This window comes from Bombyx mandarina, chromosome 05, assembly GCF_030267445.1.
Source record: "Bombyx mandarina strain Sakado chromosome 05, ASM3026744v2".
NCBI lineage: Eukaryota > Metazoa > Arthropoda > Insecta > Lepidoptera > Bombycidae > Bombyx > Bombyx mandarina.
In genome coordinates this window covers 11,721,065-11,733,648 of record NC_143212.1, presented here as the reverse complement: position 1 = coordinate 11,733,648, position 12,584 = coordinate 11,721,065, and the positions used below count along the sequence as shown (strand labels likewise).

General features: G+C 37.2%; 1 protein-coding gene across 1 annotated transcript; it reads left to right on the top strand.

Moving 5' to 3' along the window:
• The first annotated feature begins 2,552 nt into the window (after window positions 1-2,552).
• Window positions 2,553-10,247, top strand: LOC114251368 (pancreatic lipase-related protein 2). The gene is made up of 7 exons (XM_028185595.2): window positions 2,553-2,758; window positions 4,620-4,779; window positions 5,214-5,362; window positions 5,863-6,108; window positions 6,651-6,839; window positions 7,355-7,520; window positions 9,422-10,247. The coding sequence occupies exons 1-7, from the start codon at window positions 2,728-2,730 to the stop codon at window positions 9,492-9,494; spliced, it is 1,014 nt and encodes a 337-aa protein (XP_028041396.2). The 5' UTR covers window positions 2,553-2,727; the 3' UTR covers window positions 9,495-10,247.
• The last annotated feature ends 2,337 nt before the right edge of the window (window positions 10,248-12,584 follow it).

Below are 12,584 nucleotides of genomic sequence, written 5' to 3'. Positions count from 1 at the left end.
CAGGCCGACTCGCGGCGTTCGATGATGATGAAAAAGCAGAGCTGCTGGCCGATACATTGCAAACCCAGTGCACGCCCAGCACTCAATCCGTGGACCCTGTTCATGTAGAATTTGTAGACAGTGAGGTAGAACGCAGAGTCTCCTTGCCACCCTCGGACGCGTTACCACCCGTCACCCCGATGGAAGTTAAAGACTTGATCAAAGACCTACGTCCTCGCAAGGCTCCCGGTTCCGACGGTATATCCAACCGCGTTATTAAACTTCTACCCGTCCAACTCATCGTGATGTTGGCATCTATTTTCAATGCCGCTATGGCGAACTGTATCTTTCCCGCGGTGTGGAAAGAAGCGGACGTTATCGGCATACATAAACCCGGTAAACCAAAAAATCATCCGACGAGCTACCGCCCGATTAGCCTCCTCATGTCTCTAGGCAAACTGTATGAGCGTCTGCTCTACAAACGCCTCAGAGACTTCGTCTCATCCAAGGGCATTCTCATCGATGAACAATTCGGATTCCGTACAAATCACTCATGCGTTCAACAGGTGCACCGCCTCACGGAGCACATTCTACACGGGAGCTCTCTTCTTCGACGTCGCAAAAGCGTTCGACAAAGTCTGGCACAACGGTTTGATTTTCAAACTATTTAACATGGGCGTGCCGGATAGTCTCGTGCTCATCATACGGGACTTCTTGTCGAACCGCTCTTTTCGATATCGAGTCGAGGGAACCCGCTCCTCCCCACGACCTCTCACAGCTGGAGTCCAGCAAGGCTCTGTCCTCTCACCCCTCCTATTTAGCTTATTCGTTAACGATATTCCCCGGTCGCCGCCGACCCATTTAGCTTTATTCGCCGACGACACGACTGTTTACTATTCCAGTAGAAACAAGTCCCTAATCGCGAAGAAGCTTCAGAGCGCAGCCCTAGCCCTAGGACAGTGGTTCCGAAAATGGCGCATAGACATCAACCCAGCGAAAAGTACTGCGGTGCTATTTCAGAGGGGAAGCTCCACACGGATTTCCTCCCGTATTAGGAGGAAGAATCTCACACCCCCGATTACTCTCTTTAGTCAATCCATACCCTGGGCCAGGAAGGTCAAGTACCTGGGCGTTACCCTGGATGCATCGATGACATTCCGCCCGCATATAAAATCAGTCCGTGACCGTGCCGCGTTTATTCTCGGTAGACTCTACCCCATGATCTGTAAGCGGAGTAAAATGTCCCTTCGGAACAAGGTGACACTTTACAAAACTTGCATAAGGCCCGTCATGACTTACGCGAGTGTGGTATTCGCTCACGCGGCCCGCACACACATACACACCCTTCAATCTCTACAATCCCGCTTTTGCAGGTTAGCCGTCGGAGCTCCGTGGTTCGTGAGGAACGTTGACCTACACGACGACCTGGGCCTCGAATCTATCCAGAAATACATGAAGTCAGCGTCGGAACGGTACTTCGATAAGGCTATGCGTCATGATAATCGCCTTATCGTAGCCGCCGCTGACTACTCCCCGAATCCTGATCATGCAGGAGCCAGTCACCGTCGACGCCCTAGACACGTCCTTACGGATCCCTCAGATCCAATAACCTTTGCACTAGACGTCTTCAGCTCTAGGAGCAGGCTTAGGGAACTCGGTAACCGTACTCGTCGAACTCGACAAAGAGTTCGCCGTGCAACCTAACCCATGAATCAGCTCGCTGAGTTTCTCGCCGGATCTTCTCAGCGGGTCGCGATTCCGATCCGGTAGTAGATTCATTCGCGAAGCAGCTGCTCTTGAGCTGTTAGGTCTCCTTCGGAGGCGCTCGGGTAGCTGTTAGCAAATCCCACCCCTCCTGGCTGAGCCTTTGCTCGCCCACCTGTCCTGGTGAAACTGGAAAGGCCTCCGGGCCACCAGTAATCCTTCAATCATAAAAAAAAAAAAAAGGATTCTCACAAAATTATTATTATTTTCTCATTTTTAAACCAACCAATTATTTTGAGAGTTTTTCTGGATTTATTGCTATCTAGTTTTACATATCTATTATACCACGATGATTTCGAGTTCACGTTTCCAAATGGCTTGAGGAAGTTAAAATAAGCTGATAACAAACAACCTGAGCCTATCCGCGTCAAAATAAAATCGGAAATTATAAAATGAAAATATTAAATTAGATCATTTACGAATTTACATTACAATTTACACTTAAATTTTTCGATTTTACTAATACCGGACAAGAGACATTAATTGAGGCATAACATAAAAGTTAATGTGATATAAGTAATTGGTACATACGATAAGCTGAAAACTAATATAAAATGCTACGGAAATCTTTGATACTGATTTTTGTATTTCTATTGTTAGGTATTGAATTTTAATGTAATCGATTTAATTATAAAATAGAAACCTTCATAAGTTCGACCAATTAATGGACTAGATGGACTCGTGTTACAATGTCCAAGAAAGTTTAGTGGGACACAGTTTGATTAATATGATCGATGGTAGGCAGGTGGACCGCTCTGTGAATCGTAATGCTTCGCGATATACCGCTACGTAAATTTAAATTCTATCTTTGCGCCGTTCGACCAGTGAAAATGTTGGAGTCCTCGCAGACGGTCCTCCAATTGTATTTAGCTTCAAAATGAGCATTCTAACACGTTTAAAGTTTGAACAAGTTACGTTCGGTGTGCCGAAATTTGGTTATTCCCGTTCGTGTACTGGTGTTTCTTCTCAGGAAACCGAAACGGTATGATTCCGTTGCTCGTTTTCTTTTGTGCAGGTTTGTCTATTATTTTGTTTGATTGTCATTAACCGTTAATTGTTCCTTAAATTTTAAGAACATTACACAGTCTTTGTTCTTTAAATGTTTAAGTAAGACTTTTACAACGTATATAAGTTTTTCTTAGAACGTATTATTTGTCGAATTAAATAATATTGTAATTGTGTACAGGTCCTTAATATTATTCATTAGTCATTTGAATCTTTCATTTCAATTTGCTTGATATACGTGACTCGTAAAAAAATTATGATAAAATCTACATCAGTACCTATCCTTTTAAACTCGAAGCTAACTATGGAGTCTTGGAAGACAGAGAATATAAGCCTCTAGAATGTTAATTACTCGACTTTTACTTAAGCGCTTATTTTGAAAACGGTGTGTGACTTGCAAAATAATTAAGGTAATCACGTTGCTAGTTCGAATAGATTCGCTTATATTTCTGTACATCTTCACCTCCTTTACCATCACCTTGTTTAACAATAAAGTTAGATAAAGTATTTTCTTCGGTTTTCGCAAGTCGCAAACATAATGAACTTTTACGTGTAAATCGCACAAAATCTTCTTCAAAAGAGGCTCGTGGAGAGTACTTGAAGGTAGGCAGCGGCTTGGCTCTGTTCCTGGCATTGCTGAAGTCCATGGGCGACGGTAACCACTCACCATCAGGTGGGCCGTATGCTCGTCTGCCTACAAGGGAAAAAGAAGTCAAAAATAATATTAATATTATTAATTATATTTTACTATAATGATAATTTTAAAATGCGAGATTAAGCTGTAAAAATCGTATTAATGAAAGAAATATTAGATATATTGTGTAATAAACTAACTTTTTAGTAACATTTTTTTTCTGCCTGCTATGCCTCCGTATGATAAAATGTCATGGAGCCTGTAGCTCTACATGAGACGAAAAATATCTATACTTTTCCGTATGTATTTACTTTTCCCTAAATACTATAATATGTGCTTAATATAATTTATTACTTTTTTTTATTAACTAAGAAGGACAATTCAGGACACACGTGATTTAAAAAAAAATACCAAATGCATTGATCGCATAATCCGAATGCTACTCAAATGTGAGGTCAAACTCTTAACCGCCTCAGAAAGATTACTGCCCGGTAAAATTACTGTTTCGCGCAAAAATGCGCAGAACGGTGGTATGAACCAGTACAATATGCCTTGCTTTGTGATAAATTTTACCGAGAAAGTGAGGTAGGAAGATATGGTAAGGAGAGTAATTAATACCTTTGATGGTGGTTGAGGAAATCGCACTATTAATAATATCTCGGAAAGGCCTACCTCGCGCTCCCTCACCTTATGCAGACTATAGACAGACTCTTGTAGAACTTAGAAACTCTCTTGAATTCTCTTTCAAAATTGTCAGTCTAAATAAATAAGGAAGCTTTCTTTTATTTCACATAAAAATGTAGCATATGATTTTTTTTATTGTTTAGATGGGTGGACGACCTCACAGCCCACCTGGTGCTAAGTGATTACCGGAGCCCATAGACATCTATAATGTAAATGAGATATGAGTTCCACCTTGAGATATGAGTTCTAACGTCTCAGTATAGCTACAACGGCTGCCCCACCCTTCAAGCCGAAACGCATTACTGCTTCACGCCAGAAATAGGTAGGGTGGTGGTACCTATTCCGTGCGGACTCAAAAGAGATCCTACCACCGATTTGTCTGAAGATCAAGAAATGTGCCTTAAAATTGATATATTGGAAAAACGTGAAGTACCCTTCAATACGCGAGTTGTTTGAATTCTAAATAATTGTCCGTAACCAATAATCGTGCCTACAATTTGAAACTACGAAAACAATGATTTTTCCTAAAGTAATGTGAATAATATTTTCGTAGCGATAACTTCGGGTGGAACTGTAAAATGGGATGCTCCATCGCCCTATGATCCTGTGTGGCTGGCTAGTGTTCAAAAGTTCCCGCCAGCCCCTATACTGAACGACACTAGACTATGGGGCTGGGTGTACCAGCAAGATGTGGAATTCAGACTTTTTACTAGGTAATAAATTAATACTCTAATTTTTATTGGTCTGAAGCTCTACTGTGACGCTTATAATAGAGTGAAATGAAATTTTCTGTACCTAAAATTAGAGGAACTCCTATGTACCTTGAACAACGCATTCTGGGACCGTCTGTTAAATTGCTTCAAAATGATAATTCCTTACGTGACTGCGTTGTTTATTATTTGCTTAGTTTTACCATCCACATAATGTCAATTATGATGGTATTATTCTAAATGTTTTCTTTTAAAAGTTTCAAATACGTGTATTGAGAAATGTACGACACGATTGACATGCTTTTTCTCAAAGTATTTTTGCGAAAACAAAAACAAAGAATCTGATTTAGAAAAGAAATATTAATTAGTAAGGTAACGCGAGGTGATTATCATTGAACCGAGGACAGACAGATTCAAGTAAAGTGTACAAATTACAGGAGAAATCCCTTTGAATATCAAGTTCTCAAAATAAATGACTCAGCGTCGCTACGAGAATCGAATTTCGATTTCAACAAAAAGGTGAAAGTGCTTACCCATGGATGGTTAAACCACGGAGACAGCCCTATGCCTGAGTCCATTAAAGAAGGTAAATAAATTAAATTAAGTTTAAAGCTTGACACTGACTCTATCTTCTGTAATTAGAATTGTATATGGCTTTTTGGATTTTCGGTTTCCTAGTGGTTGGAAATATAAGAATACTGTTTTTTTTTAAATTTCAAATGGGATTTTCGTCCGATAGGTCAAGACAGAATCAGTTTATATTGAAATGCAATGTTAAATATTTGCTCTTAACAATTTTGTAATATATGTACAATGTAGATGGTTTTGCATGTGCAATCATGAGAAGCTCAATTATTACAGTCATTTAAAAAATATGGCGTCTTTAGTGACACCAAATGCCATCCATTTTATAATAACAGAAAAATTACTGACATCATTCCAATGTTTATTTTTCAGTTACCTAATTTTTTATATTATTGACTGTTACGTAATCCAAATTACTTGAAAATATTTTTTAACTTACGTATTACTTATTACCCCTTAATCTATGACCTATATAAAGTATAAAGTTATTTTTTCTTTCAGCATATCTAAACGTAAGCGACTTAAACATAATCGTAGTAGACTGGGGCAACGCTGCAAACGTAAACTATATTCTAGCCAGTTATAATGTCGCGGGTGTGGGTAAAATTCTGACGGACTTTCTTAATCACCTCATCGGAGAAGGAGTATCAATGAACGATGTGCACCTTATTGGACACAGCTTAGGTGCCCATGTGGTAGGAATAGCCGGGGCTTATGTGAAGAAAGGGCCTATTGATACTATCACTGGTTCGTATAAGTGATTCTTGCAAGTAATGTTAGTTAATTTTTTTTCAATATGCTAGTTCAATATATTTTTCCTTACCCATTCGCTGATAGCCTAAGGGGATATTTCAGCAACGCCCGGACGGGTAGATGAGCTTACGGGCTCAACCTGAGAGAATTTTGTAACACTAGCCCATGGAATCACTATCCCTAGTAAGAACAGTGCTTCGCAGAATCTACCAACGGATCGTAATCGCGACACTGAGAAGGCCCGGTCTATGCTCAGTGGGCTAAACAAGTTCAATAGTGAATCTAAAGATTCTAAAATTTGTGTTTATATTGATAGAAACATCGACCTAAAAATAGGCAAAGACAATCCAATTAGATAGCATCCCTATTTCCTTTTTGTTAGTAGGTATTGAAGAACTTAGGGCTACCACTTTTATAAAAGAGAAAATAGTTATTATATTAGTAAAAAAGATAAAAGGGTTAAATTAAATTTCTCCATTATAAAATAGATAGGTATAGAAAAATTAAGTTATTTATTACCTAATCTTGCAATTTAGGTCTGGACCCTGCATTACCTCTATTCACTTTGGGGAATAAAGATGCTCGTCTCGACAAGCATGACGCGCGACACGTGGAAGTGATCCACACTTGCGGCGGTTACCTCGGCTTCGCCTCACCCCTGGGACATATTGACTTCTATCCTAATGGAGGGACCAGGCAGCCGGGATGCGGCTTCGATTACAGAGGTGACGATCCATTAATGGTTTTTTTTTGTGAAACCTATTATTTTTCCTCAAATAGGATTTTCAGTTGCACTTTGATCGTATCTTTTTATTTCTGTTTATAAACAACGTTTTAGTGGAAGTTGGTATCAATAGCCTATAAAGCTTCAACAAACCCTTACATGCTTATATTATTATAGTATTCATGTGTGTACTAATCTAGAGGCAGGTCCAAAGAAGTTAATCAAGAACGAATGGCAGGACCTCTTGTGATTCCGCACGGGTAGGTACCACCATCCCGCCTATTTCTGCCGTGAAGCAGTAATGCGTTTCGGTTTGAAGGGCGGGGCAGCCGTTGTAACTATACTGAGACCTTAGAACTCATATTTCAAGGTGGGTGGCGGCACTTACGTTGTAGATGTCTATGGGCTCCAGTAATCACTTAACACCAGGTGGGCTGTGAGCCCGTCCACCCATCAAAGCATTAAAAAAAAGAATATATGAAAGCAGGAGTGAAAATAACTTTTCGATTGTTTAAGGTCTTTGTGCACACAACCGCGCTCACATGTTCTTCTCCGAGTCCATTATATCGGACGTGCCTTTCACAGCAGTAAGATGTGAGAATTATGACGAGCTGTACTACCAGGGTTCGTGTAAGGGAACCGGTGAAAAACTTATCATGGGTGGCTTTGATATACATTACGGGTAAGTTTCACATTTCCACAACTACGCTCAGATAAATACACGAACATCAGTGATATGTGATAGTCGGTTGTTTGATATTTTATTTTCGTTCACGATAGAGTCTATGTGACGTTGCGGTAAGCGTACGATTTTAGGTCAAGTGCATTGAAGACACTGTGGTAAAGTATAATGAATAAAAAAAAACCTTTAAAACCCTATATGGGGTATACGATCCTAGACTAGTCATAAATAAAGTCATAAAAGTATTGGTGTTTGGTGCGACGTGCACTTTTAAAGTCTCAAAGCGTGTCTTCCTCACATAACTTTTCAAATGTCGGTCCAAAAACATAGAGATTATGAACCGTAAAAGAAATTTCAACGAAAATTCACTTGAGCAAAGTTGGATTTCTCACGTTTTCCGGTGCTAAACAACAAAAGCTAACTACTATAAAAATTTAATTGTCTCCTTTCAATTTTAATTGCTGAATATTTTATATTTACGGTGTGACTTCTCAGGGTGCCATTACTTCTTGGAATGGTTTCCCCTCTATTGCGTGTCCCGACTCCAATTTTGTATGTGTTTTGCTCGTAAAAAAACTATCAAAAATAATTATTATATATTTTCTGACAAAATAAATAAGTTAATTTGAACACAGTAATCCATGAAAATTATTTCAATTAGAAACATATTGTATAAAGTGGCAACTTTTAGTAGTATTATATTTTTTTTTTAAATAATTCACTAGGAGCGTTAGTGGCTACAACATATGTAAGCTTATGTACTCGATGTGATTCTCCGTCTAAAATATTGAGTGTATTTGAAAATATTTTATGGACACCCTTGACATATTACAATCTGGTGTGATGGTACGATTAAAATTAAATCGTCGTCCCCACTATAATTTTTCTTCACATAATGAGAAGTACATTTTACAATAATTATTTTGCATACAAAGCTTTTGAAAACGTCACGGTAGACCTACTGTTTTCCTGGCGTCTGATTCGAGAGATTATCGAAATTGTTTTGGATAAATATATACCTGTTGTACCTAATAAGGTACAACATGGAAACTAGTTTCCTCTTTAAGACAGGCAATCGAAGCTTTGAGAATAGTGCTGAACAATGAGGCAGTTGGTCTGGTTGGTTGGTCTATCTATCTGCGTGAAAGTACAAAATGACCGACCACTACATTGTTTAATCACAACAAGTTGCTGACAAAACCCATTAGCGTTAGCCAGAGCTCGTGACTAAGCCCATTAAATCCAACTTTATAATTATCTCAGTCATAATTGAACAAAAAACTCTTCTTTGAGATCGTTACAAAATTAGCGAATTCTTTGGTGAAGAACTCTGGTGCAGGCGTCATAGATGATTACTTCGACTTAACAATATTTTGATCTGTATTTTCTTCATTCTTCAATATTTGGTGACGAGTTCGTACGAATATTTGTATTGCATAATATGGAATTAGTGGTAGTACTTTTTTTATTGGTGTTAGAGTTTAAGGTAAGCCTATACGGGTAGGCTGGTACTGATATTCTGCTCCTCACTGCTACGAAGCAGCTATCTGTCTTGCAGGTTAGGACAATACTTATACAAACAAACAAAGAAACCGTGAGCTTGTTTGCCTATTAGTCGTGATAGTAGTATTGCAGTGGTAGTTTTATTGTTGTTATGGAGTGTTAGAAAAGGCGGCACAGTTTCGTGTACTGATCTCTCATATATTATACTGAGAGAAGGCAGCTGCCCATAATCGTTAATTCTTAGTCGCCTTTAATGATATCCAATCGTAGTGATTGATGGGATGGTGCTAGTTTAGATACCACACATCCTACTTTTTCTTCCGTTACTTATAATGTGTATGTTAAAAAATCTAAATAAATAGCATACTATAGATATGGCGGTCATTGTTTTGTTACAGGAAGGATGGGATTTACTACCTCAGGACAAATGCTGAGAAACCTTACGCCTTAGGGGACTTGGACCCGACATGAATTACATTTAAATATTAACACTCGGCGTCACCAACTTCGCTTGTAAATTAAACTTTCAAAGAAATTATTACGGTTTGCATTGTGTGGATCTGAGTACGGACCGAGTTTCCGTTGAAATTTAATCATCGGTTTTACTTTAAATTATAATTGTGGGATGTTTCGGATTTCGTGAACATGCTTTCGTTAAGTAGAATCAGGGTTGTTGTTAATTTGGGTTGTCAGTTGCATTTATTCAATTAATATTCTGTAATCATTTGATACGTTAATTATGTATTTCGTTTAAAATTAGATTATTTCAGTCTGTTCCGTCCTATCATAATTATACCTATAACTAGTCCTTTTACTTAAATATATAAAATAAATGTATTACCTACATGCTTTAGCTAAACCTATTTATTTTAAATATATTTTGTTTATTGGTTGGTTAAAATTAGTTATAGGTATATTGTTAAAATATTTTTGTATTTTACATTATTAGTTGTCTAAGTAGTTAATGTTAATATATGAGTAAGTAAATTATTTACAAAAAAATATTTACTGTGTTTTTAGAAATATGTTCGTGGCGTCCGATTACATTATAATACTGTTCTTCTGATGGTCGAAATATTACGTTTATTACTGACACCTAAAGCTTTACATTCATTCCATTTGTTACTTTTCTCTTTTGTTTTTCTCGTAAAGGTGGCAAAAACTGTTTTAATTGACAAAACTTAAGGTCGAAATCACAACTTCACTGTATAACGAATGTTCAATCATCAAATTGACTCCTTTGTGGTAGAGATAAGAAGTATCCATACGGGCTCACATTAGTTAATAAAGTTTCATTTTTTCTATGAAATTATTAAATATCTAGTGATTGGTGATGATTGCTAATGTATTATGGGATTCGGAGTAAATTCTAAATTAAAGTCAGCATCTAAGTAAAAAATTGTTGGTTCTTGGAATTTGGATGTTATTGTTACGTATATTTGTTTCAGGTACATGAGAAAGTCCTAGATTAGAACTGTTGAACAAAACGATCATCTTTCATATTATATCCTTTTCGTTAAAGTAAATAAGTAGCACTCTCTTTAAAAATTTCTATTTACATTAAAATTCAATTAAGCGTCTGCTGGTACTTCTTGCGTACTTCATTTAAATTTAAAGTAATTCGTTAATAAAACAATCGAAGCGTTAAATTCGTTCCGGCCCGATCAAACACTTCAGTCATCTTCGGTTTACTCAAAGTATTTTTCGTGTAATACATTTGAGACGTTTGCCAAGCGTTTCATGGTTGGTCTAGAATTTGTATTCCTGGCGGGCTTGTCTGCAACAACGGCGGAATATAAACCGGGCTCCACGGAAAATAATGTAGCATAAAACGCCGCAGCGAGACGTGCATGAAGCATGCAGTCTGCTGTAGCATAATGTCCGGTTTTTTAAGAGGTGAGTCTCGAATTGTACCTGTTCGGTCACGATTTAAACTCATTTCATAATGTCTTATTTTTTTTAATGTGACAATTAATATTTTTAAGTTATTGTTATCGATTCATCGTCAACCCGCAAGGTTAGTTACCACAGTTCTATCTACATAATGCGGTTAGGGGTTTAAATTTGAAGAACGATACAGCCGTTGTACAATGCAATCGACTTTGACCTCATGTTTCAAGGGTGTCGGCATTCGCTTTGTCTATAGACTTAGTAATAGACATCGTAGTAATAACATTGATCCAAGACATAGGTAAGTAGTTCGTACTAATTATACGACAAAACTGGGTTAGAAAATTACCAGCTGGCGAAAACGAGTTTCCACATTTCTAATGAGAAGATGGCCGAAATTATAGTTCAGCACATTGTATCCGTTCCCGACCGTAATGATTGGAAGCGTTACTTTCTAAGATATGACCACTTAAATCTATTTATGAAAAATCTTAGTAAGATGATATTCTCTATCCTCTGAGGTCCTTTTTACTATTATTTTTTCATTTGTAGGCAAGCAAGTGTGCAGTGAAGTGACACGCACATAGTAAAATGCAAAATACATCGGCAATATTATCTAGATCTACAATACAAAAGTACGAATATCAATATTAAGATACCGAGTTGCCACGCTTACAAAACAGATAATGTACTTGATAAAATCAAATTAAACTGCTTTGAACAAGCGAAGCCCTTTCACCGTTCAGGTTAATTTAGAATCTGGTGTTTTCCATGAAATAACGTATAAATATAGTCAAGTTCCATTAAGATTTCGATTTTCCAATTTAGATAAGCCTATTAACTTGTTTCTTGGTATTAAAATTAGTCGCTATTGTAAACATCTCATTAAATCTCTTCAAAATAATTCGGCAAAGGATTTTCTTGAGTAATAACTAGTGAATATTTATAATTGAAAGTGCGTTTAAGTCACTTTGTCTACAAATTCCACAGATTCTATGTTACGCTTTATTTTCTCAAATTTTATGCAAATTTTGTTGTTACAAACATTCTAATGGGAGTAATACAAAAGCTATGGCTTTCACGACCACATTTCTCCATAATTAGATTCGGTTGATAATCGGAACGGCTTCCTGAGAGAAGGAAACCTGAAAGGTTTTTGTTTGTAGCAGTGCCCCATTATGCACATTTTCCAGTATTTTATTATGTTACAGGACATAGTACCCTTTTTGTAAATATCTAACTAGTTCTCTAGATCCAGTGGCTTAGAGTTGATATCGTTCGTCGTTATCAGCATATTTTTGATTGTTTTTATTTAATTAAATTCATAATCTATTAGCATAGTTTAATTTTTTTAATTACCTCTAACAGCTTTGTTTCAATTATATTATGTTATAGGTCATACAGCATCTTAGTAGTACCTAAAAAGAACTAATACCTACTGCAAGCAGAGAGAACGGAAATAGGGAGATTTTTTGATACAATATCAAGACTAATTTATTTTTACTTTTTTTACATTTAATATCTTTTCGAAAGTGTGAAACCTACCAAAATTTTTACTCAATACCTCAAATTGTATAGAAGGCTTATTAGATTGTCCTTTCAAGCACAAATACGTTCTGATTTTTCAACCTAATTTTTAATTGACTAATATTCAAAGAGCTTCCGAGTTGT

Excerpts from the sequence above, each read along its gene's own strand:
- LOC114251368 (XM_028185595.2), top strand. The coding sequence starts at position 2,728 with ATGATTCCGTTGCTCGTTTTCTTTTGTGCAG. Across the intron at positions 6,840-7,354 it reads ATGCGGCTTCGATTACAGAG|GTCTTTGTGCACACAACCGC; the intron begins GTGACGATCCAT and ends CGATTGTTTAAG. Across the intron at positions 7,521-9,421 it reads GGCTTTGATATACATTACGG|GAAGGATGGGATTTACTACC; the intron begins GTAAGTTTCACA and ends GTTTTGTTACAG.